The 26498-nt window shown below is 47.8% G+C and overlaps 1 protein-coding gene across 3 annotated transcripts; it reads left to right on the forward strand.

Annotated features, from left to right (window-relative positions):
- The first annotated feature begins 221 nt into the window (after nucleotides 1-221).
- ap2a1 (adaptor related protein complex 2 subunit alpha 1) lies at nucleotides 222-25873 on the forward strand. Of its 3 annotated transcripts, XM_080511928.1 has the most exons (22): nucleotides 222-981; nucleotides 8894-9105; nucleotides 11333-11526; nucleotides 11634-11763; nucleotides 11872-11973; nucleotides 12066-12325; nucleotides 12445-12613; nucleotides 12789-12926; nucleotides 13074-13256; nucleotides 13805-13902; nucleotides 13989-14220; nucleotides 14745-14933; nucleotides 15038-15192; nucleotides 16170-16232; nucleotides 18160-18222; nucleotides 19299-19381; nucleotides 19482-19588; nucleotides 20354-20475; nucleotides 20891-21007; nucleotides 21353-21422; nucleotides 22409-22543; nucleotides 24066-25873. In XM_080511928.1, exons 1-22 carry the CDS (start codon nucleotides 915-917, stop codon nucleotides 24141-24143), a joined length of 2967 nt encoding a protein of 988 aa, XP_080368054.1. In that variant the 5' UTR covers nucleotides 222-914; the 3' UTR covers nucleotides 24144-25873. The 3 variants fall into 3 exon arrangements, with proteins under 3 accessions (XP_080368054.1, XP_080368055.1, XP_080368056.1); XM_080511929.1 differs by lacking the exon at nucleotides 16170-16232 and having other exon boundaries at nucleotides 19482-19573; XM_080511930.1 differs by lacking the exons at nucleotides 16170-16232; nucleotides 18160-18222 and having other exon boundaries at nucleotides 19482-19573.
- Nucleotides 25874-26498: the final 625 nt, after the last annotated feature.

Genomic DNA, 26498 nt, shown 5'->3' on the forward strand with positions numbered 1-26498 from the left:
TAAGATACCTCAGGTGTGTGTGTGATACTTCAGGTGTGGGTGTGACACCTCGCGAGTGTATCTGATACTTCAGGTGTGTGTGTATGACACTTCAGGTGGGCAGTGTGAGGGTCCTTCGTCCATCAAGAACGCGCAAACGCTCGTCCCAAGGAAAAAAAAAAAAAGCAGCGTGCGCGTGCACGGCGGCGTCGCGCGGTCACGGTGGTCTGCTGTCACGCGAGCCGCTGAGTGGAGGCAGGACGATCGTAACGGACATCATCACACAGGACGTCGTGTTTTAACCGCATCTCCTGCGCGATAAAGACAGCCGCTCCCGTCGCTTCGTGTCGCCGGTCGGCAGTCGAGAGGCCCCGCTTGCGAGTGGTTCGACCAGCCGGTGATGAGCTCCAGCATTTGAATGCTAGCCAGCCAGCTAGCCAGCTAGCTGCTCAGCTAGCCCCTGACGCTGCGCGCCTCGGAGTTGACGTTAAAATTGTCGAAAGCTCTCCTCGTTAACGCGCCGGGCTGCGTTAATCTCACGCACCTCCACAAGCCGCGGGGTCGGTTTTAACTTCGGCGGATCGTTCGTGGGAGGCGAAGCGCGTCGCGTCTTTTAATCCCGGCTCGGTGGGGGGATTGAATGAAATAAACGCTAGCTTGCTCTCGAGCAGCGGAAACGAGCCAGCGAACCGGGGGATCGCGTCCAGCCGCCGCCGCTACTCCATCCACCGACACCCAGAGGCCACCGGGGGCTCCGGAAGCACACGGCGGGCTCGGTCAAGGCGAGCAGCGGGCGGAGAGGGGAGCCGCGGAGCGGAAGCGAGCGAGCCGCGGCGACACGTCAGGTTGGCCGTCTTTCGAGCCCGGAGTGAGCGGCTGACCAGCGTCGGGGGTTTTCTGCGGATCAGGCCGGACTCGGGACAGGAGCTGCAAACATGCCGGCGGTGTCGAAAGGAGACGGGATGCGGGGGTTGGCGGTGTTCATCTCGGACATCAGGAACTGTAAGTGACCTTTTCTGTGTGTGTGTGTGTGTGTGTGTGTGTGTGTGTGTGTGTGTGTGTGTGTGTGTGTGTGTGTGTGTGTGTGTGTGTGTGTGTGTGTGTGTGTGTGTGTGTGTGTGTGTGTGTGTGTGTGTGTGTGTGTGTGTGTGTGTGTGTGTGTGTGTGTGTGTGTGTGGACGATGTCGTATGAGAGCTAACGTCAGCTGACATGTCTCAGTGCTGTACGTGTAGGGAGAGGGGGCTGTAACCCCCCCCACCCCCCCCTTTCTCTCCGTTTGACCCGGTCCAGTCTGTAGATCACGACCCAGATCCTTTCTCCTCCCACCCTGTCTGGGTTCGGCTAACGCCTGGAAACGAGGACTCGGGGCCTTGTGTGTTTTCTTTCTTTCTTTTCTTTTTTAAATTTTTTTTTAGGGTTGGCTTTCAGTTTGCTCCAGCAGATCGTGAACATCTGTAACATATTAAGACACCCTGATGATGACAAGTGATCTGGGAAACTGCAAAGGTGTTTGAGGGGTTTTGCACGTTTTCTGATGGATGGACAGGAAGGATTCACACTCGGACACAGAACTGAGCATGGCGAGATACAGGACACGAAAAGGAGAGGACAAAGCGTAAAATAAAGGAGTAAAATGACTTATGCATGCCCATCCTGAGGGTCCGATCGGGCCTTCTGGACGACCTCACAATGTGTAGAAACGACGGTTTCCGCTAGTAATATAGTCAAAATCCAGCATAGTTTGCAGTCAAGTATTTCTAACCTTGTCATTTAAATATATAGTTTGTATTCAGGTCCATTTGAAGCCATCAGTCGCAATTCTCAACTATAGATATGTCTCTTCGGGCTGTGTAGCACTCTGGAGGTTAATGTGATCTCCTCAGCTGGGATCACAGAGTCTTGCAACAATATCAGCTCAGCCTGAGCATGGCAGGTTCACACTGAAATGTTTAGCTTGACGTGGTTGCGGGCGAAGACCTCTCACTCCTGGGAATAATGTAGAATCATCCGAAGACGACGGAACGCCTAAAAGCATCACACAAATGTAAATATCTCCAGGACTGGAAGCATTTTTTTTTTGTGCTTGTTGACCATGGCGAAGGAAATGAAGACATTTTTGGTTCATCAAGGATCATTTATTTGACAAATTATGGATACACCATGGGCCCCCACAGTCTGTAGTGATTTGTCTACCGTCCACTGATACGTGTTTTTAGGGCATAAATGTAATTTGGCATGACATAAGATGCTGTGGCCACATGAATACATGCGGTGCGTGTTTGCAGACATGTGTCACAGTTTGCTGTTGAAGCGACGTCGCCAGAGAGTTGGCGAGCGTTTCCACTCGGAGCGGCCGTGTGCTGGAGATATCTGTCCAGACTTGGTACCAATTCCATTTGTTTGCAAGTCTTGGTTCTTTCTGAGAGCGCGCTAAATCACAATAGCAGATGTTTCGCGTTGCACCATGCAGATTCTCGAGTTGAGTATTTCTTTTTGCATGCATGTACAGTATTGTGACATTCTCACCGTTGGTTTCATTATTCTGTGGTTTGGTTAATATCCGAGAAGCCCGAGGTGAGGTTCAGATGCTCATGTTTTATCAGGCAGACATCAGTCGACCTTCCCGCTGCAACTGCACTTGTGGACATCAGTTTCAAAACAGCGCGACGCAAAGTGAAGAGACGTCGTCTCGCTAAACTATGAAAATAAAACAAGCCATTAGCCACGCCGCTGCCAGCTAGCGGCGTAGTAAGACTGCTATCAGTCCCACTGTGACGAGCTCAAGGTTGGATGTAGAATTCCAAGATAACCGATGAAGGGTGTGTATGTGTGTCTCAGTCGTCACGTACACTAAGCTAGCAGCACTGTGTGTAAATTGGCAGCCGCACAGAGCTGCTGTCACACTGTGTGGCTTCCAGCAGATTGCCTTCACAACAGTTGCTCCCTCTGATTTAATTTATTTATTTTTTCCCGCCTTCAGTTTCACGTCTTTCCACCTCCACTGTCCCACTGAACATCCTTGTTGTGTCACTGTTGCGTGGCTCAGTCTTGCTCTCCGCTCACCTCAAAGAGCCACGAAATGCAGAAGGCTCATTTCGCCGCTGCGCTTTGACAATCCCGGGTGTGACGTACACATATACTCACCGACCTGTGATGCCGGAGCAAACCATCCGTAAAATGTCACGCAGTTCCACCAGCTGCTAGTTTGGGGGCGCTGTCGCCTGAAACAAACACTGACCGGAGAGGAAGTAAAGAAGAAACGCGGCTCATTGATTGGTCCGGACCGAAACCGGAAGTCCTGTAGCTTTAGCCCGTGGTGGCTAGGCTAGTTAGCCTGTGGTGGCTAGGCTAGTTAGCCCGTGGCTAATGGACAGCGACAAACAACCGTGATATAAAATCTTCAGACCAGATATCAAGAAGCATCTTTTTCACTTCTTCTTCCTCTTTACTTCTTCCTCACGACTCCATGTCTGCCCGCGAGATAGTTTCCAACTTTTTAATTCTGTGTCTGCTTCTCCTGATTTGCGGGGGTGAGCTGTTTACTACCCAGAATGCATTGCGCACATCACATCCTCCCCTGTCCTCTCGCCTCAGCCGCTTGAAAGATTGCTTGTAAAGGAACCACTTCCTCGCTACTCCGAGTCTGTGCAGCAGCCATTTCCGAGGATAATTGTATTGTCACATGGCTCCCGCTTTTTTTTCCCCGCGTCTTTTTCAGATTCACGTACCCAAAATGCATTGCACTCGACGTCATGTCCGCTCAACCCTCACCCCGCCCCTCGAGACCAGTGTTTTGAAAGGGGACCAGATTTCGCTTGAAAAATCCTGAACCGAGTTTGAGGTGCGTTCACATTTTCCCCAAACAAAACGGACTTTCCCAGAAAATCCCTAAAGAGAACTCTTGTCTGCATCAAACTGAGGACTATGAACGCGCCCTTGATTTTCAGAGCGATGCTTGCATCAGTCTGTCTTTATACATGTTTGCTGTGGATTTTTACATTGTTTTAATGTTTCAATCATACTGATTCTGAGCAACGTTCATGTCCCGCTTATATGAGAACGATCTGTAGGAGCCGTCACATGCATTACTGGCATAAGAAGTACAGGTGCAAAAACCAAACTAGGCTGAGTAGAAGACACGCGGTCAAGGGCTGATAGTAACTCCCAGGACTTAAAGACTCACTCATGAGGCGATGGTTCGATGCTGGCTGGTGGCAGCATGGCCGCTCGCTGGAGGTCTTCCCAGTTTGAAGCCAGCGGTGGAAAAGCAGACTGTGCTGAGCAGGTGAAAACTCCTCGATTTCCACGGAGCGATCCAGGAGCAGAGCGAGCGCTCAGAAGGTGACGTAGGAACACTTTTGTCATTTCCAAGGCCGTTGTTTAAACAAGGGCAGAGTCCAAAGTGACTATATATTTCTCTGCCCGAAGCCAAACCATCCGTTTTATTCACCCGGAATCGTTCAAACTGCATATAAACCCGTGTTGATGGAGCCGACCTCACTTTGTGACGTGCTGTCAGTATATTTAACCATTATACTCTTATCCTGTTGCCACTGATTGGTTATCGAAACCTGGAAATGAGATGTACAAATTAGCCATGTGGCCATTAATTTCATGGGTTAGTATTGGAACCGTTTGACACGTGAGATAAATGAGTTTCGTGCCCACAGAGACACATCGGAAACGTGTATAAATGTATTCTCCATGTGGTCTTTCAGCTTGTTGATGCTCGTCGCCTTTGTTCAGGAACTCTGTTCCCTCTCAAAGCCTCCTTGCTTCTCTCTGGCTGCAGTTCAGACAGGTTGATGGTGTGGGATTAGTCGGTGAGTAAACGTTAAACACTGCTGCCGGCTGCTCACACTGTTCGAGTCCGTGCTGTCAGATTTAAGATTCTGTAAACAAGAAGATGCACAAGTTGTTGTTTTTTTAATCTTTAATTATCGCGTTGAGGCTGTTGTGACAATATCCACACAGAATTTTGTCGTCGGTCAGAAACACAAGTGGTAATTTCTGGGTTTGCCCCATTAAAGCTTCTGCTTGCATAAATCCCACTGGCTCAAGTGTTTCTCAGACGTGCTGGTTCCCATGACATGAGAGGGGGAGTGAGACCCTCCCCACACAGCACCAGGTCCATACGGCACTGGAATGCTGGCTTTTCTAATCTTTTGTCAGATTATAAAATATTACCAGCTGGCCGATTTTTCAAGTGCACTTAAAAAATGACTGCCGGACCTCAGATGGATTGTCAAAAGTGCAACTTTCTTGCTGTGATTGTCCTCAGAGTTAAAACAGCAACTATGGAAACCCACAAGGAATACGAACGGAATGCCGGAAAAACTATGGGAGGAAAAAAAAACCCACTCTAATTTGCAAAATAAAAATCTTTTTTTTTAGCTACAAATCTGATAAATGTAAGTTTTCATCTCCATCCCACCTACAACAAATTCATATTTACAGAATTTGTTTAGTATTTTATTTAATCAGGAAAACCTTTGAGATGGAAAATCTCTTTATTACAATCGAGTCCTGGCCAAGACTGGCAGCAGTACATCAAAAATGGCAGGCAAAAAGGGCAATTGTACACATAAAACATATAAGAAAATACAATTTGAACGTTAATTTGTCAATATTCCAGTGCAATTATCCCTGACACTCAAAAAAATAATACAATTAACATGAACTAAGGTGCCATAAGTACTTGTAATTATTCATGATTTTATTACAGAGGCATCTCTGGAGCCCCACAGCATGATGGTACCGCCGCCATGTTTAACAGTGGGTCCGCCGTTTCATTCCGTGGCCAATCAACGAGCCGATGTCCGTTTCATGTTCTCTGCACGGCGTCGTCTCAGTGTCCCCGATCGGAGGTCTGCAGACTGCAGCTGTGCAGCCACATGTGGCCCTGTAGTGAAACTTTCAACTTCATGAGCTGTGTGTGTTACTGTCTTTTTAAAAGGCGAGCATGTTTAGTGGCTCCGGATGAATTTTACTCAATGAAAACGGGACATAAACAGCTGTTTTTTTTTTTTTTGCAGGTTGTAGACATCTCCAGAAGGCTGAGCTTTTGTAAAAAGTTCCACTCCTCCTATTTCACATGGAAAATGTAGTTTGAGGATGGCTGTGGTTATTGTATAATATGAATGGAATGACGGTTGAACATTAAACAGATAACGTGTGCCCCATGTAAAGGATTTGCTGGAACCGTTTCGCACAGACGGTCATTACTAACCCAGTACAGGACATACATTTGACAAAAAAAAACCATTTGCACGCGTGAAGCGAGTCGCAGTTTTTAAACGTGCGAGGAGCGCGGAGCAATAGTTTCTCCTCACTTCTGCTCAGCCACCGCATCTTTCTTATCAAAGTTATGTGGATCTGATAAGCCGCGGGTTCTGCTCTGCACCATGTCGAGTATTTCTAATGACCTTCGTGATCTTTGAACACGGCCAAATAAAGCTGCCACCTGCAGAGTCAAAGCGTCATGAACACTAGACTCTTTATAGTCGCCTCGTCATCAATTATTGAAACTAATTGGCAAGTAATTGGATTGCGGATGTTATAATTGCTAAGGTTGGGTTGTAATAATTACTGATATTGTTTTTAATTATGGCTTAAAATGCAGTTTCTATATAATTAAATGGATGATGGATCTTTAAACCCTTTATGAAGCTTATTTTCATTAGATTTACAGCAACACGGCTGAAAAATGTGGATATTTGGCTCCAGCCCCCATTGTCAACGTGATTTAGAGCGGCTGGACTCGTCTGATTAAAGCCGTTCATACCGCGAATGAAAACACGATTTATGCAGTTTAGTCTGTCTTCTCATGTTATGCGTAGTTCCCTCCAAAATAGTGGAACGTCAAGGCCAATGCCTCCGTTTTCGTGGTTCACTGAAGACGGCTAAAGATTAAAAGATGAACGTGGGACACGATTTCAGAACAGTTGGGCCATTGGAGCAATTATTAGGCCGCAACGTATTGAGGAGAATTAGGAAATTAAAGTTGGAATTCTGAACTCTTGTCTTGTATTCATCATTTGGAATGGTGTTGATTGAAAAGCGTAGCTCGTGACGGTAGTTTGCGTTGGGAAAGCTTCTCTTCCAGTGAGTTGAATGATGCAGTTCACAGTGTATTTTTTGGAAGGAAGAACAACGTGACGGACGTTCAATAACTTCATCCTCTTTTTTTATCATGTAACTCTTCATTTATACCAACTTTACAACAGAATACGAGCTGTAAAGAGGAACACCACCATCCTGTGGGTGGTGAATTAGTAGATTGGTTTATGTATTGTTCGTGAGTAACTGTAGGCGCAGACGGGGTGTTCCTCCCTGAGGGCGGGGGCAGATAACGAGCACGCAAAACCATGATAGTCTGATGTGACGACCTCGGCAAAAACCAGCCGGCCTCCCTGATAGCCACACTTGACACCTAAAACCAAACCACTGTGCCGCTCCACCCTGTTTTAGAGCCGGAGGAGGGAAACGTATGGTCCCACTGAATGACTTTAATGCAATTCTTCAGCAAAAAGGAGCTACTTTTTGATTGTTTACAGTTAGAGACGCCACATAGCGATCAGAGCTAATGGAGCAGTGATGAAGTAGCATCAGTATTGCATCTTTTAAGGAAATGGATCTTTCTGTTGATGTAAACAAAGGCCATTTGGAGCTGTCCAACCAGTTGTTCATTTAGTATAGAGGGTTATTGAGAATATTAGGTAATATATTGGTTTTTATAACCAGAAGTATGGTAAATGTTCTGCCTGGTATAAACCATTGAAATATCCAGAAGTAGGTGAAGAAATACGCTGCGTATAACCCTCAAAGTGCAAAAACAACAAAGAAAATGTAAATTGTATTTAGAATAATAAGTAGAAATGGTTTCTTCACTGGGGGCGGTTGTTTCAGTTAGATTGACGGTGATAAAAGCTTCTGGCATTTTTGTTTGCAAAAGCAGGTAGTTGACCCCTGAGCGAGAAGAATGCTTTTGATCTCACTCATTATATTAAGTGCGAGTAGAAAACCCCCCCTGGAGAAACTGCTGAATTAGGCCATTTACACAGCAACAACGCGCCACGTTTGCATTTTATTTTTACATGACGATGTTCTAAAAATGATGCATTTACACAGCAATGGCAGAAAGACTGAAAACTGTATTTAGCACGTCGGGCCACTTGTGGGTGCCGTTTGTTTTTTTTGGAATGAATTCGCACACGAGTGCACAGAACAATCTGCTATAAACATGAACAATGGTAGGACACAGACATTCATATCGACGATAAAGTCTGATCGCTCAACGAGGGGATGGAGCGCAAGCGTTTCGAAGGAGTTGCGTTTTTAGCGGCTCCGAGTACCGTTGTCGTTTTTGGAGTTTTAAGAAACCGTCGCCGTGAAAACGGACCCATTAGAGAAGTGCGAATGCGGACTTCTTCATCCCGGTGCTGTTCCAAACAAGCCGAGTCTGACCGAAAAGTACTCTCTTGCAGTTGTTTGCATTTCGAAGCTCGCAGTGAACTCTTCAGTGATTGATGAGCTGAACAGAGGAAATCCTGACCGTGCTTTAATTTTTGCTCACTTCAGATCTCGTGCGGTAAAAATCCCACCATGCACCTGGGTGCATTTGGCGCAGAGCACGAGCCGCGTGTGTGGAGGTTCTGTTGCAGAATATACGTCTCAGTTAGGCGTGTAAAGAGTTTCCATCTGTTTTGTTTGGGGAAAAAAAGAAAAGAAAGTCGGTGTATGAGGAAGGCGTGCCGCTCACACTGAGGACACAGTCTGGCTGGACTTCCTGTCTCCATGATTTTATATGTGAAACATGGAAAAAGGCTGTTTATTTCCACTTTTAAATTGTATATGGCACTTTCCCCCAAAAAATAAAAAATACTGACGTACTGATTTCTCTCCTTCTCTCAGGTAAGAGCAAGGAAGCTGAGATCAAGCGGATCAACAAAGAGCTGGCCAACATCCGCTCCAAGTTCAAGGGGGACAAGGCTCTGGACGGCTACAGCAAGAAGAAGTACGTCTGCAAGCTGCTCTTCATCTTCCTGCTGGGCCACGACATCGACTTCGGACACATGGAGGCCGTCAACCTGCTGAGCTCCAACAAGTACACAGAGAAACAGATCGTAAGTCGCTCCAACTCTTCCACTGCTCATTGTTTTTTTGTTTTTTTAACTATTGCAGTCGTCCCCCCCCCCCCCCCCCCCCCATGTTGTTTGGTGCTGGACACTCAGTGGGATCAGACTCATTCAAACACCTGACTGCTGAGTCACTCCGCAGCCCAGATTTCTGAGCCGCGCTGTTGACACACCTCACCGGTCACTGACCGGGCTGTTATCACACACAGAACTCTCTCGGGCCGAGCCGTCCGAGTACTCGAGTACTGTGGGGCACAGAGCTTGATCCATGAGCACAGCAGAGGGAGTGTGGTCGGTCATGCTGGCGATGAACCGGAGTACCTGTGTGTGTGAGAGAGACGTGTAAACTCTGAGCAGTAATTATCTTCCAGATTTACATGATAAAGTGTCCAGTGTGTTGCCACATATCTTCAAATCTGCTGATGTAATGTGAAACTGTTCCCTTTCACAATATCGGTTCAATGTGTTGCTACTTTAAAATGTTGTGTGATCCCAATGGAAGCTGCACTGTGTGTTACCAGCAGTGATGCCCGTAACGCGTTACTCTCATACGACCACTTTTTTTTTTCAGTAACGAGTCATCTAATGTGTTGCTATTCCAAAGCAGTAATCGGATTAAAGTTACTTCTCCAAGTTACTGTGTGTTACTATTGTAGCGTCCAGCAAGACGAGTTTCTTCGGACGTACGCTGCACGCTCACCTGACCCGCCCCTCTCGCCCACTCTCAGCCAATCACAGGCCAGTTAGCTCTAGCGGTGCGTTCAGGTGACACAAAACAATCGGAACTAACAGACAATCAATAAACCATATCACTGCAACAACACAACTGCGGCGACGTTGCACTACATTTTGTAATGCAAATAAATAGACAAATAGTGCAACAACAACTACATCGCAGGGTAAATAAATACCAGGAATAGTAAAAATAGGATGATAAAACTGAGTCAGATAGAAATACACAAAGAATGTAGGTCAAAGGTTCAAATCTAAACATGGTGCAGGAGGCCAGGTGGGGATCGGGGGGGGATAACTTTTAAAGGAATAAAAAGTAATCGGTAATCAGATTACTTTGTCAAGGTAACTGGCGACACTGGTCACCAGTGTGTTTTAAAAGCACCCTGCAGAAGACGGAGCTGGAAGAAGTGTTTGAGCTATTTTAGCTTTAGCGGTTGTAACTTTTGCAGTTAATTAACTTCTCCAGACACCTCCCCCCCCCCCCCCCCCACCAATTTTCTCCTTTTCACACAGTTTGACTCTTGTTCTATAGTAGGTACTTAAATAATATAACCCCCTGGGCAAGATGTTCCTAAAAAAAAAAAAGCTCAGCGCAGATTGACATCCGTTGTTTTTCTGGGCAGAGTTAGTCTTGAGTCCAGTGATTTTGGTTTGAGAGTCACAGAGTGCTTGCCACCGTGATTGGTAGACAGATTCCCATACAGTTGTAACTCGACATGTCGCCTCAGAAGAAAAATCCTCCCGCCACCGTTTCATTTCCTGATGGTGTGCAGTGGACGCGGTCTCAGGAAGAGGAAACGTGGAGTCAGCAGAATGTGGCTGAGTCAGGAGCGGCGGTGGCTACCAAAGTCCAGCTCACACACAGTCCTTCCGTTTCAGTCTCGTGGACGGGCGGATCATAAGCAGAGGAGCCGTGTATCCAGCCGCCGTGGCGCTGGGAAGGCTGAAAAACCCGTGGCGCAAAACTACCAAAACGCCAATAAACCAGCGAAAAGGCTTGGCGGACAGTCGGGTGGCTCCTTACACATGTTCGCGAGTGTTTTTAGCGCTTTCTGAAGAGCGCAGGCCACAGTCGGCTTAGACTGACAGATGGCAACGTCCATCTGTCACTTCCTGTATTCTCCTGAGCTCACAGATAAACAACCGCCGCCTCACTTCGTCTGCGGCTCAATCCAAGGAGGCGAGGTTGCCGCTGACATTTCCTTTTCAAGTTCTGATCTTCATAAGTATGACGTGAGAGTTTGGGATGATTGGTAGGTGCAGATTTAGAGAATAAGTTAATTGGGATTTTGATCATGAAGTGTAAAAAAAAATGTCAAAGTGAAGGGACTCTTTTATTGAATGTAGTAAATAAGTGATCTCAAGCCAGCCTATTGCTATTGCTGGTTGCTGGGACGAGGATGTTGACGACTGTGGGATGTTTTTGGCTCCGCCCACTGGTTTTTGCTTCCAGTCAGCGCTCCCCTTCCGTGTCTTCCAGGGCTACCTGTTCATCTCAGTGCTGGTCAACAGCAACAGTGAGCTGATCCGCCTGATCAACAATGCCATCAAGACGACCTGTCCAGCCGTAACCCCCACCTTCATGTGCCTGGCTCTTCACTGCATCGCCAACGTGGGCAGCCGTGAGATGGCCGAGGCCTTCGCCAGCGAGATCCCTCGCATCCTGGTCGCCGGGTGAGTGAGAGTCTTCCACCAGTTGTGTTGCGGGTCGGAGGGTGATTGTGTACCGAGTTCCCCCCCCCCCCCCCTCATGCCGGCCGTCTGTGCTGTGATGCATTCAGGGACACCATGGACAGCGTGAAGCAGTCGGCCGCCCTCTGCCTGCTGCGGCTCTATAAGACCTCTCCCGACCTGGTGCTGATGGGGGAGTGGACCTCGCGCGTGGTGCACCTGCTCAACGACCAGCACATGGTATGATCGGTCTCTCAACGGCAGGAAGCAACGACCGATTCGCGGCTGCTGAAGTGGATCTAATCTGAGATGATTTGTGCTTGTGTCCTGGGGGGCGGGGGTCGTTAGGGTGTGGTGACTGCAGCCATCTCTCTCATCACCTGCCTGAGCCAGAAGAATCCAGATGAGTTCAAGACCTGCGTGTCCCTGGCTGTTTCCCGACTCAGCAGGGTGAGTTTGTCCCCATCGACACTGTGCAGCGGTTCATCTTCGTGCCTGGATCTCCCGTGTTGTCAGTCTCAGTCCTCCCGCTTCTTCTCCAGATTGTGTCGTCGGCCTCCACCGACCTGCAGGACTACACCTACTACTTCGTGCCGGCGCCGTGGCTGTCCTGCAAGCTGCTGCGCCTGCTGCAGTGCTACCCTCCGCCCGAAGACGGCGCCGTCAAGGGCCGGCTGGTCGAGTGTCTGGAGACCATCCTCAACAAGGCCCAGGAGCCGCCCAAGTCCAAGAAGGTGCAGCACTCCAATGCCAAGAACGCCATCTTGTTCGAGGCTATCTCGCTGATCATCCACTACGACAGGTGAGCCTCCTCTTGGGGGGGGGGGGGGGGGGGGGGGGGGGTCGAGGCGCTTCTCATTCAGTGTCCGGATGTGGGACGTTCCCGCGCTTCTGCTGACTGTGAGTGTTTGCGTCCCGCAGCGAGCCCAACCTGCTGGTGCGAGCCTGCAACCAGCTGGGCCAGTTCCTGCAGCACCGAGAGACCAACCTGCGCTACCTGGCCCTGGAGAGCATGTGCACGCTGGCCAGCTCCGAGTTCTCCCACGAGGCCGTCAAGACGCACATCGAGACCGTCATCAACGCCCTCAAGGTGGACTTTGAGTTTCCAACCCTGCTCCGTTATCAATTACTTGGGTTTCTCAATGTCGCTTTTTTCCATGGAGTGTCTTCACTTTGTCAGGCCTGATTTGTTGTCGTGTATCACGACTGAAAGTTGTAAATTGGACACGAGTTGTTTAATTTCTACATGCGCGATGTGTGCGCAGACTGAGCGGGACGTGAGCGTGCGGCAGCGGGCCGCCGACCTGCTCTACGCCATGTGTGACCGCAGCAACGCCAAGCAGATCGTGGCCGAGATGCTCAGCTACCTGGAGACCGCAGACTACTCCATCAGAGAGGAGATGGTGAGTGAGAGGCGCCCGCCCACCGACGCACACCGCTGTACAAGTCAGACATCGTCGGGATTACCCTCGACATGATCGGCGCTTGGTAACGCGAAGAGTTGAATGAGAGTCTGAGCTGCAGCTTGTTGACCTCTCCCTCTCGTCCAGGTGCTGAAAGTGGCCATCCTGGCAGAGAAGTATGCCGTGGACTACTCCTGGTATGTGGATACGATCCTCAACCTCATCCGCATCGCCGGCGACTACGTCAGCGAAGAGGTGTGGTACCGGGTCATCCAGATCGTCATCAACCGCGACGACGTGCAAGGCTACGCAGCCAAGACGGTGTTTGAGGTGCGCGCCGCCAACTTCCTCCTGAGCGCTTCGGCTTTTCTGTGGGATTGGTTCAGGTTATTGCGTAATAAACGCCGTGTCCACCTCCTTCATTCAGCAGCACACTAAAGGTTTCATGTCTTTCTTCTATGACGGTGTGAAATCTGGCAATAGTTTGAATGTTTTTAGCCTAATGTGTATTTTTGTGTGACTTACACTCACAGAATGACATTTCGTGACTGTTAAAGCAGAAAATGTGGGCATTTTAAAGAGTTCAGCGACATTTTCCTGACATTGTTGTTGGAATTTAACAAGAGCGAAGATATCAGCATCGTCAACATATGGTCCGCGGGTCAAAAGAGGGCCACCAGAGGGCGCAGTTTGGCCCACAACATCTTCAGGGAAGTTGTTTCAGTAAGAGTAGCAGATGCAGAAGGTACTCGCGACGTAGCATTAGCCCGATTGAAACGCAGATCTCTGATCCCTCTGCACTTTAATTTCTACATTATTGTGCAATTTTTTCTCCCGGCTTGGAGAAAGTCTCTGATGTTTCCGCGGTCCCCCTCCAGGCCTTGCAAGCTCCAGCCTGCCACGAGAACATGGTGAAGGTCGGAGGTTATATCCTGGGAGAGTTTGGTAACCTGATCGCCGGTGACCCACGTTCCAGGTGCGTGTGCGCGCTCGCCATTGTTCACGGTTTGACGTGGGCGACGGACTGGATTTTAAAGCGCCCGTGTTCTCCTTTCCCCTCAGTCCCCTGGTCCAGTTCAACCTCCTGCACTCAAAGTTCCACCTGTGCTCGGTGCCCACCCGCGCCCTGCTGCTGTCGGCCTACATCAAGTTCATCAACCTGTTCCCGGAAACCAAGGCCACCATCCAGGAGGTGCTGCGCTGCGACAGCCAGATCCGCAACTCGGACGTGGAGCTGCAGCAGCGTGCCGTCGAGTACCTGAAGCTCTCTTCCATCGCCAGCACCGACGTCCTGGTACGGTCTGGTGACAGTCTCCTGAGCACCACCCTGAAATATAATTTACTAAAACCCGAAATGGAATAATTGATCTTGTTACATTATTGACATTTTGGATTGTATTACATTTTGTTTAATTACATTTTAGGCTCAGTAGTTTTTTACACTATTGACCATTTATTACATGTTGGGCTTCAGAACATTATATTTTATAACAATTCGGGTCGTTGTGACTTATTAGGCTCTGGCGAGGCAGGTTTTACAAATGTCTCAAGGCTGCCAGGAATTTCAAATTATTCCAACGTTTCAAAATATTAACAGATGTTGATACCAAAATTGTTCTTGTGCATTTATTAATTCAGTATTTTGTCAGTGAAACATTTTCAGGTGCAGATTTGCCATCATTTGGTTTTATCTAGCCGCCTTTTTGTGCCCCACCCCTTCACTCCATGCAAGGACCTTTTGCTGTTTGGATGACGACGCCATTGACTCCTTCAAATTAAGAGCGTACAGCACTGACCCCTCCCCTCCCCTCCCCTCAGGCCACTGTCCTGGAGGAGATGCCTCCTTTCCCAGAGCGGGAGTCGTCCATCCTGGCGAAGCTGAAGAAGAAGAAGGGCCCCGGCGCCGTGTCTGTGACGGAGCTGGAGGACAACAAGAGGGAGGGCGGCGAGCTGAACGGAGGAAGCGACCGGGGGCCGGACACGGCGGCCATGGCCGCCTCCAACGCCGTAAGCCAAGTCTTTTATTTATTTTTTTACCTGGTTCTATTCAGCCGTGCGTCCGTGCATGGCGGCGGGATTCTGACGCGGCCGCTCCTCCCTGTGCGTTCCAGTCCACCCCGTCGCCCTCGGCCGACCTGCTGGGGATCCGCTCCGCCGCCCCCGTCGGCGCCGCCCCCGCCAGCGTCGGCAGCCTACTGGTGGACGTCTTCTCCGAGGCGGGGCCCGCCGCTCCCTCGGCGGCCGTGAACGACGACGGTTTCCTCAGGTGAACACTCCTCGCCGTGACGGGCAGACGTACGAGCGGCGAGGTCCGAGTCCGAGTCCCGGTCCGGCCTGAGCTCAGATCCACGTCTCGTATGAAAATCTCGCTTTTCTCATATCGTGGTTGAAGGTTGTAATGAGCGGCTTCAAATTGATCTGAACACACACATTATATTTTCAGACAACAGTGGCCGAGAGGCTGAATTGTGTTTAAACTTTGCTTCTTTCTCTAATTGACGAGTCTCCAGGAACATTTGTCTGACAGTGACTTGTATCTTCAGCAGGTTAACTGACACCCAGCACAAAACAGGCCTTCCTCTTTACTGCTACTTTAAGATACAAAGCTTCACATGTTTGAATCTTGACGAGTTTTAAACGAATGCTGGGAGGGGAAACTCGTCACTGCTCCAGGTTCGAGCTGCGTTAAACATCCCCTCTGTCTCTCAAAGTCTTCCTCTCACACTGGACTCAAATTGGCTCGCAGGCAAACGGAACAACTGCCTCAAACTGTGATAACCGTCAGCGGTTTGTTGTGTGTTTGTGCTTCGACACTAACATGCTGTAACGTGTCGGTGTTGTTGCGTCTCTCCGTTCGCTCTCTTTCTCTGCTCTCTCTGTCTGATCTGGGACCTGCTGACCCGGAGACGCCCGGTCACAGACCGTCGCCCGGTCTGTGACGCCCACAGCAGTTATTATTACCATTTTTCAACCTTCACAGTTGTTAGTGGAGTTTACCTCGCCACGTTGTCACATCCTCCCGGTCGGCAGGTCCGCTGCACTTTGTCTCTTCTGTTTGATCTTGCTCTTTATGTGACTGTCTTTCATCTTTTTTTTTTCTCTCCTTCCCTTTCTTTCCATTTCCCTCTGTCTGTCTCTGTGTGTGTATGTGTGTGTGTGTGTGTGTGTGTGTGTGTGTGCGTTTTGTTTCAATCTGAATGTGCGTCCCGTCTCCTGTCCTCTACCGTGATTGGACATTGACAGAGATCTGGAACAGCCCACCGAGACCTCCGACTCCATATTGGTGGAGGGTTCTGGTGACTCTGAGTAAGGGCCCAGTAGGAACCTTCCAGAAGCAGAGTTAGATAGAGGGAACACAAATAAGACGTGTGTGTTTGTAGGAGCTGTGATTCTGCATGTGTTTTGCCAGTGATGTACTGAGCCTGATGGGTAACAACAACAACAACAACAACAACAACAATAACAACCACCACCACCTGTCGCACATAAACGCTGATGCCTCTGAACACGTTCAGGACGGAGACCGAGCTCGATGTGGTACATTTTAGAATTATATAAAGCCAATGTTAAACTACAGTTGGATAAAATAAATAAAAAAGCAAATAAAAATAACTCCTCGACGGGGGAATGACTAATCAGAAATGGGCGAGCCTCGGCACAGGGGGTCAAACTCAGGTGAGTTTCAGCAGGAACATGCAGCCAGTTTGAAGTCGAGTGAGTTTTTAGACCTCAACAAGTTTAAATTCTCAAAAGAAAATAAGAGCAATCAGAGATTTCCGACCACTGCCAAGGGTCGAGAGGGAAATTGCACATATTCCACATCCAGATCAACTGCCTTTATTTTATTTATTTAGTTTGGTGATTCTTCATTAATTTGAAAGAACACAAGAAAAGACCATATCAGTCGTACCTTCTTGAGTTTCTAACCTCCTTGGCTGAGGTAATGATGCACCGCTTGGTTTTTTTCCAGTGAAATCCCCCGATTGCAGCCAAGTATCTCGAACGTCTCAGTATTTCCACTATAACGTGGCGATCCCACTGGATGAATAATAAATGTCATGTGTCGTGCAGGTTAATTGTTCCACTAAATTGAAGAAGAGACAAAAAAACGACACGACAAACAAACTCTGTTTCTCCTCTGTGTGTTGGAGAAACTAGCATATCGGAGCTTGGAAATAAATCAGGATGATAGAAATGGAGTTGACACACATCTTAAAAATGAGAATCACAAACACACACACACACACACTCTTGTGATTCAAGACATTAGACTTTGGGTTTTAAACATGTGACCTATGTAGATTGTAGTCTGGACACATTTGGATTTTCCTGTCGGTCTCTTTCTCCATCTGTCATTCAGTGAGCCGGATTAAACCTCTAAACCAGTGTTTTTCAACCTCTTTTGAGCCAAGGCACACTTTTTTCTTTGGGAACATCTGGAGGCACACCACCACCCAAAAATGTTAAAATTCTAAACTCTATAGCCTCTATTAACAATATAAAGTCATTCTCATCAAAGTTTTATCAACAGGAATCAAGTAAATACAGAAAAAAAGTATTTCCCAATTTCTTTTATTTTTTATTTTTACTCACTCAGTGTGAAACCTGGACCTGATGGATGAAGAGCTGAGATCCTAGAAGACAGACAAACGCCAACATGTCTAGTTCAGAGTTCAAATCACTGTCGCTGACACGGTACTTTGATACAAGATGGGAGCAGCCGCAGGTGGTGGCGATTAACCAGACTGACGTCTGTCAGTTTCGATTTCACCGGCAAAGTTCTGTGCTGCCATCTATAGGCGAAGAGTATTTATACATGATTACTCTGCAACACACTGCGGCTGTGAGAGCAAATGTTTTTTTTTTTTTTAAAAACGTGAAATTGGATAGTTTCCCACGGCACACCTGACCACATCTCGCGGAAACACCAGTGTGCCCGCGGCACAGTGGTTGAAAAACACTGCTCGAAACCACAGAAGATGTCCAAATCCGTCCCGACTACGTGGCCGTCTGTCCCAGTTCAGCTTTCTTAAGACGGCGTGTTTTGTGGATTTTGGGAGAAACAAAACTGCTCTTACTAACCCACCTCTGCCGTTTCTCCTCTCGCCCTTTTTTTTTTTTGTTCCTCTCCTGTCCTTAACTGCTCTCCATCACACTGCTGCTGTGTGGATGGCTGGGTGTGTGTGTGGGCTGTTCCCTCTCCGCCGCCGCGCTCTCTCCCGTGGCCTCTCAGCTCTGCTCCTCCCTCTGAGGATCCCGCTCCTCCTCTGTCTGAGGCGGACGACCTCCTTAACAAGTAAGCTCCTTCCCCTCCCGTGCACATTTTGTCGGGGCGTCGCCGAAGCTCTGCATGGGGGGCGAAATCTCAACCGAGCCGCTTTTCCAGACGACGAAACGTGAACTACTAATTCTCTCCTTAATTGAATGTGGAAGATGGTGTTGTAATTTTTCGCCGGGCCGTTTAAAGGATTGACGGTGTTCTCGCACGTCTCCACCAGAGGTCTGCAACCTGCCGCATTTTCACAGAACAACAATATGAATACAAGTTGACTAGTTTATCAACTTGAGTTGTGAGTCTGCATCTTTTCACTGAAGAACGTTCAGTTTCCAACTTCAGGGAAAAGCCTGGATGAATCCAAACAAAGAAACATCTCGGCGGGATGGTTTGCAAATGATGTCGTGGAACTTTTAAACGTCTCGGGGATGAAAAGAGCTCAAACAACTTCTGGAGGATTTGATCGAATGAGTTAAATAGTAACGGACGCAGACGAACCAGGCTTTAAAAAAAAAAAAAAAAAACTAAAACAAACAGAATATTTTAATTGTCATTATACAAGTGCTACAAAATTAAAAGGACTCTTGTGGCTCAAACTTAAGTAGAATAAGACAAAAAGATACAATTCTTTAAATAGAAAAGATAAAATCTAAAAATACATGTCCAAGGGAGCCAGTAGTAGGATATGCAGTAGAAAGAACAAGCATGACGACAAACGGCAGGTGTGTATATATATATATATATATATATATATATATATATATGCAAACTGCCAAAATAAAATGTTAATCGTCGCTCTTCGGTTTCATAAATTCGACATGAGACCGAGTTTTGGTCACTACAACAAAAACCAAATCCAGTTTCAGAAGCCGAGTTCTCTTCATTTTCGAGGTTCAACCGGCTGTGTGAGAGTCACGATGGCCGCAGACCTCTGGTGTCGCATCGCAGATCGTCTCTTGACTGCCGCCTCGTCGAATCGGCCCGTTTTAATCATCAGTAACGGCGCGAGTGGATCGCAGTGAAATCAATCCCACGGATTTCCGGTTGTGTCGTGCAGCCGCGTCGCTAAACCGCCTTCACTCCCTTCGCCACTGCAGGTTTGTGTGCAAGAACAACGGCGTGCTGTTTGAGAATCAGCTGCTACAGATCGGCATCAAGTCAGAGTACCGTCAGAATCTGGGTGAGTTCTCCGGGGGGGGGGCTTGGTGACCGCTCTGGTCCACTTCACCGTGTCGCAAACGCTGTGACGAACCTCTGCTCCGTGACTCTGTGCTCCTCAGGGAGAATGTACTTATTCTACGGAAACAAGACGTCGGTGCAGTTTGCCAGTTTCACCACCACAGTCAGCTGTCCCGGAGAGCTGCAGTCTCATATCCTTCCTTGTGCCGTCGCCCTGTACGTTCCAGACGCTAAGAGGTGTCAGACGTGAGGCCTCCGACAACATCAGCTGAACGGTAGAACTTTCAAACAAAACACATTTGACCATATTTGTGAGGCCCCGAGCTGCGGTGGCGGTGACGCTGCCGTGAAAGATGGCGAAGCTGACATTAACCTCAAAGCCATCCAGACTTAAAAACTCCCCCAACGCGACAGCGACGGGGGTTATTCTGGACGTTTCGCAGTATTTCTTGGTGAGATTGCTGTCATTCTTGGTAATAATTGTTTGGTTTTGTGAAAGAATAAACATTTTCACCAGGTTTAAAATCCCCTAATGAAAACTAGTCTCCAACTCCGAGTCTGGTTCTGCAGGTTTCTTCCTGTTAAAAGGAAGTTTCTGTCGAATTGTTGGTTTTGTCTGTAGAAGTACCTCAAGGTGTCTGTTCTGTATTTGCCGCTACACAAATAACTTTGATTTAGATGTTATGGCACTATTTTACCGGTTTGACACCCACCGGTTTGAACTTTATACGAGGTGAACGTCACTTTTTATGTTCACGAATGCATAAAACATCTTTTAATTGTAATTTCCAGACTGTTTTCACACGCGTTGAAACCAGACGGCTCAAATAATGAAGCGCGCGATTTCATGGATTTTTCACGGGTTAACCAGATTCATGCCGCCGGATAGACGGGCGGTGCGTTCAGGTGCGTCACGTGACTCCGCGGCCGCTCTGTTGTCTCGACGTGTGCGCTCCTTGACGGCGCGCCACAGCTCAACGTTCAGACCAAGCCCGTGGAGCCGCTGGTGGAGGGGGGAGCGCAGATCCAGCAGGTCCTCAACATCGAGTGTCTGACCGACTTCTCCGACGCGCCGCTGCTCAACATTAAGTTCAGGTGAGCGCTGGAGAGGCGGCGCCGCCGTTTGAGCACTGGGTCTTCTCCCCACCGCCCCGCTGCATGTCCTCCACTGCACATACGGGAGAGAAACGACACATCTACCCATCAAATTACTCAAAACGAGTGAAATCAGTACGTTTGACTTTAAAAGTCTTGAAATAAGCTTTTTAAATCCGGATTTGAGATCATACTGGGAAGTCAATACGCTTTCAAACAAGCCAATTTGCCAATAATGTCTAAAAAATACAAATAATTTTAAATCCTTGGCGTGTGCCAAATAATTAGCAGTGTTCCTGCTCTGCCGGTACCCGGTGCAGTAAATAACACAACTGACCAGGTTCTGTTAGAGCAGAGCTACACACTGATTTGTGTGTGTGTGTGGGTAAACTGTGTGTGTGTGTGTTGTGAGCAGATATGGAGGAGCTCTGCAGAACTTGACCCTCAAGCTTCCCGTCACCATCAACAAGTTCTTCCAGCCAACTGAGATGGCCTCACACGACTTCTTCCAGCGCTGGAAACAGCTCAGCCAGTAAGTGTGTGTGTGTGTGTGTGTGTTGCTCCCATTAGCACCTCACCATACCCTGCTAGCACACAACATGTTACTGCTGTACACTCTCAGCTCAGCGGGGTAACACGGGTGTGAGCAAGTGGCTGTCTGCCCCCCCCCATGGAAGTGTGTGTCAGACTTCTCAAAGTGTGTGTGTGTGTGTGTGTGTGTGTGTGTGTGTGTGTGTGTGTGTGTGTGTGTGTGTGTGTGTGTGTGTGTGTGTGTGTGTGTGTGTGTGTGTGTGTGTGTGTGTGTGTGTGTGTGTGTGTGTGTGTGTGTGTGTGTGTGTGTGTGTGTGTGTGTGTGTGTGTGTGTGTGTGTGTTCAGGCCACAGCAAGAAGCACAAAAGATCTTCAAGGCCAACCACAGCATGGACACTGAAGTACTGAAGGCCAAGGTACGGCTTCACGTTCTTCCTGCTTCTGCTCCGTTTCACTCTGAATCTTCAAACTCTTCCTCAGTCCTGCTCACAAGCTTTGCTTTGGATTTTTTTTTTTTTTCTGTTTGAATCTCTAGAAAATAGATATTTTCCGTCGATGGCAGGAGAAGATCTCACTCTTTCGGTCCCGTTCATAAATTAAATGAATAATTTATTCAGAATACAGTTTACACACCCAGTTTAAACTTAATCTTATCATTATCTTCACACATGCTTCACTTTAGAAAATGAGTGTTTCCAAATACTTTGAGTTATGTTAGAACACGTTGACAAATAGACTGCAATATGACATTTAAATGAAACTTGTGTGAAACTCATACAATGTTTCTTCGTTGTCGTGCAGCCGCTTTGACCTCAAGGCACGTTTTCAGTTTTCCACCAAGTAAAATTTTGCTTTGAGCCACGAAACATGTAACGTCTCTTGAATGAAGAACAAACGTTGAAAAAATGGCGATACAAACAAAAATATAGCTTGTGGAGACAAAATGTTTATTTATAATAGGGCTGGGCGGTTTGGCCTGAAAACGTCTACCATTATTTAACGATAAATTTGATCATTTGGGATTTTTTTTCTCTATTTTTTTTTTAAGTACACTTAAAAATGACATCAGATATATTGTCAAGAGTACAACTTTATTACTGTGATTATCCTCAATCACAAAATAAAAAGTAAATGAGGCTAACGTTAGCAACTAGAGCTGCTAATTGACTGAAAAGTACAGGCTGTTCCATCGCAAAGATGTGTGTGTGTGTGTCCAATGACATGGGGTGTGTGTGTGTGTGTGTGTGTGTGTGTGTGTGTGTGTGTGTGTGTGTGTGTGTGTGTGTGTGTGTGTGTGTGTGTGTGTGTGTGTGTGTGTGTGTGTGTGTGTGTGTGTGTGTGTGTGTGTGTGTGTGTGTGTGTGTGTGTGTGTGTGTGTGTGTGTGTGTGTGTGAGAGAACAGCTGCTGGGGTTAGGAACAGCCCTGCTGGACAACGTTGATCCAAACCCAGAGAACTACGTATGTGCCGGAGTCATCCAGACCAAGGGCCAGCAGGTGGGCTGCCTGCTGAGACTGGAGCCCAACGGACAGGCACAGGTACACACACACACACACACACACTGCCTCCACGTGCATGACTCACCGAGCTGAATCGAAGCTCTGCCGCTGTGTTTTGGTTTTCCCGTAAGAGAATCTTCTCCCACAGCAGCTGCACACTTTCCTCTCCTCGGCTTTCATTCACAATAGTTTCTTACTTTCGCTCGTCTCCAAAGCACAAATGATCTGAAACGCACAATTTCAGCTGAGAATAGAATCACCACGTTAGTAGCATCAAACAGTTACCGTATTTTCTGCCCTATAAGGCGCACCGGGATATAAGGCGCACCTACATTGATTGACATAATTTACAACTTCATTCATATATAAGGCGCACCGCCCTATAAGGCGCATGGAATAGACCAGTGGTCAGCAACATTTATAGCTCAAAGCCATTAAGTTACATTTTCCATTGCTTCTAACACCCAGAGAGGTGCACACACTTTATTTTGATAGTCCTACCTGCAGCCTATGCCAGGACCACACTACACACAAAACCTTCTTCACTACTGGTTGACAACTTACAACTACCGGTAATAATAATAATAATAATAAACTAAACTACATGAACTAAGCAACAAAAACACAACACAACACAATTATTACCGACACCACAAACCAAATATAACCCCCAATAATTGCATTTAAAACACCACAAACAGCTGCAATGAATTATGGGAGTTTCTATCGGCTGCACTGAGGAGCTCAGGTTGAATTTGTCGCTGCAAGGCATGATGTCCCATCATGCCTTGCAGCGACAAATTCATGTTTTGTGTTGTTGGAGGTTATTGTGGCTCGTTGTTGGGCTTGGTGTTGATTGTGTTTATGCTGTGTTTTTGTTCCCCAGTTTAGGGAGTAATTATTTCATCTAGTTTATTTTGGTTTGTTAGAACATTGGTGTGCAACCATGAGTGATTAAGGTGTTGTGCGGAGTCTCGTCCGCACTGAAGATCCAGTTGCAAAGTTAGAGTTGTCAAAATAAAAGCTTCTAGTTGTTCAGCTGTCAAATAGCAGCCTAGAGTAGAACAATCGTCCATATATAAGGCGCACCGGGCTATAAGGCGCACTGGCAGCTTTTAAGAAAATTTGAGGTATTTAGGTGCGCCTTATAGGGCGGAAAATACGGTATTCAGATTAAAGCACGGCAACGACGACGGAGGATTAAAACGTGTTTTGTCAGAATTCCGCTGAGGCTGCATTTCCACTGTCGACCCTCACACAGCGCCGGTCGGATGTGCTTTTGGACGGCGTGAGCAGCAGAGAGACGTAACGCGGAGGCGTTGAGACGGGACACAGGAGACGGTTAAGAAAATCCGATCGCTGAGATCGGATGTTCTTAACTCTGACGTCTTCCTCCTTGTTGAGGGAACTTCTCAGGCCTTAACGTGACTCGTACGTCGCCATCCATGCACTTGGCAGGCAAATTCAGCCACGGCGAAGCTTTCCGTGGAGGGACCCCCCCCCCCCCCTCTCTCTCTCTCCAGATGCTGAGTGGACATCTCTCTCTGTGTGTGTGTTGCAGATGTACCGCCTGACTCTGCGCTGCAGCAAAGACTCGGTGTCCCGGCGCCTGTGCGAGCTGCTGGCCGAGCAGTTCTAGAGTTCCTCCCGCCCCGGCCCCGCCCCCGCCCACCAGCGACCTGCCACACCTCCTCTCCTCCCTCCAACCAGGAATCTCTTGAGTGGAAAAAAAAAAAGAAAAACAAATGAAAAGAAAGAAAAAGGTGTAACCTACATAAGGGAAACGCAGCAGCGATATTATCCTCGTCCTCTCGTCCCCGAATCCACTTCATCTCCTTTCTTGTTTATTAACATGACGCTACATCTCTGGTTTTGTTGGTTTACCTGTGGAGCTGCTGTGTGCGTGTGCGTGTGTGTGTGTGTGTGTGTGTGGCTAAGAGGTGTGTGTGTGAGAGGGTGTGTGTGTGTGTGTCCCATGGTTGTGTCGGGGTCCCGTTCTGCTCCACCGTGACCTCCATGGTGTGTGTGTGTGTGTGTGTGTGTGTGTGTGTGGGGGAGAGAAATGACTCGTCCGACATTCCTTGGTTAAATGGGAGAAGCTGTAAATTGCACACACACACACACACCTCAGCATTGGTCTCCTGGTGGGACCCCCCCCGCCCCCCAACCCCTCCTCCCCCGCAGCCCGTCATTTCAGTGGAGTAGTGTTTCTGTTGTTGTTGTTTCTGTAAATACGTGCCAGTGAGTACCTTTCCTTGCTTTCCGAGACATTCCCATCATGCTCTTTGTTTTGTAATCCGTGCTGCTGGATGTGAAGGGGAGTGGACACTGTGCAGGTCTGTGGTTCTGGGGGGGCTGTGTGTGTGTGTGTGTGTGTGTGTGTGTGTGAGTGTGTGTGTGTGTGTATAGGGGGGCGGGGGAAGGCGGAGGGGGCGTGGCCCTGGAAGAAGCTGGAGGGTTAGCATAGCATCTCATTAGCACAAAGCGATTCAGCCCTGTCAGGTTTCTGCTGGTCTGCAGTTTGTCTTCGTGTCGACTCCCCAGACTTTTTGCGCCAGAAATGATCCGACATTCAACCCGAAGTCCACTTTAACAAGCTCTTACACTTAACCTCGTAGCGTGCGCCTATATTCAAGTTTCTCATGGTGCAGTGACACTATTTGATATTTGAATGTTTCTGTGCACGCGTTAAAACACACACACACACACAGAAAAAAAAAAAAAAATGTGGGGTCTCGCCTTTCTGTGGCTACACTACACGGGTCCAAGTCATCCAGACATGCTCGCGGTGCAAAGTTTGTTAATTCCAGTCGAGCTGAACACAAAGTGCAGATCATGATCAGTGTGTGTGTGTGTGTGAGCGCCTCATGTGTCCGCCACGCTAACACACTCACACTTAACTCGTTCACAAAGCTTCTTCAGGAGGACGGATGGTGGGACGGGATGTCAGACCCCCCACATGACCATTAAACTACAGGGGACTCAGCATATATAAATATATGTGTGTGTGTGTGTGTGTGTGTGTGTGTGTGTGAATGTGAGTGCGGCTGAACAGGTAAATAAGAAAATTTAAAAAAAGAAGAAAAAGCCTAAAGACATTTCTAATACATGGTCAGATTATATTCTGTGGCTGCACGGCAATCACAGACATTGAACTTTGTAGTGGAACAATGTAGTCCTTTTGTCATTGTGTGTGCGTGCGCGTGTGCGTGATTGTGAGTGTGTGTGTGTGTGTGTGTGTCTATGCAGTATCCACTAGCTAATGCAGCCTCATGTATCGGTGTTAAGAACCTGTCCAATACCTGTGTTAGAATTAAGATTTACTCTGTAATGAACAAATGTGAAAGTAAAACTATGCCATATATCCAATCGGCTCGTCTCCTGTGGTTCCTTCCTCTCGCCTTTCTCCTCTTCGCAGCTCACTTAGACCTGAACTACATGGATTCAGTGACGATACAAGTCTGACTGACTCCAGAGTTGCACGACAAAATCAACTTTAAAGAGCACGTTTTCCAGAATTCATCCGATTAATTTCAAGGAGCAAGTTTCAAGGCAACGACTTTTCCAAATGGGAATTAAAGGGATTAAAACTGGCAATAAAAAGAGTAGAAGTAAAGTGATTTATTACAGTAAGTGTAGTTTATTTGAGGGCCTGTCCAGATGAGTTAAATCCAACAGGAAGTTGGTTCCACAGGTGAGGAGCGTAGGAACGAAAAGCTGCTTCGCCTCCTTCCTTCCGACTCCGGCGACACTCGGTGAAACTCTTCCTGACCTCGCGGGTCCGAAGGTTTCATATTCTACAAGCCAATCTGATGATAAAGCACGGGGGAGGGAGCATCATGGTTTTGGGGGCTGCTTCGGGGTGCAAACGTGTCTGATCCGGCAGAACGCAAGAGTCCAAAGATCTAGATCCGGACCAAACAACCCAACAGAACATGAGATGCCTCTTCTTCTTCTACTTCTTTTTGTTGTTCTTCACTTGGTTTCACCAGCA

Source organism: Blennius ocellaris (genome assembly GCF_963422515.1).
Source record: "Blennius ocellaris genome assembly, chromosome: 16".
Classification (NCBI taxonomy): domain Eukaryota; kingdom Metazoa; phylum Chordata; class Actinopteri; order Blenniiformes; family Blenniidae; genus Blennius; species Blennius ocellaris.

Excerpts from the sequence above, each read along its gene's own strand:
- ap2a1 (XM_080511928.1), top strand. The coding sequence starts at position 915 with ATGCCGGCGGTGTCGAAAGGAGACGGGATGCGGGGGTTGGCGGTGTTC. Across the intron at positions 19,382-19,481 it reads AGAGTACCGTCAGAATCTGG|GGAGAATGTACTTATTCTAC; the intron begins GTGAGTTCTCCG and ends TGTGCTCCTCAG. Across the intron at positions 21,423-22,408 it reads CTGAAGTACTGAAGGCCAAG|CTGCTGGGGTTAGGAACAGC; the intron begins GTACGGCTTCAC and ends GTGAGAGAACAG.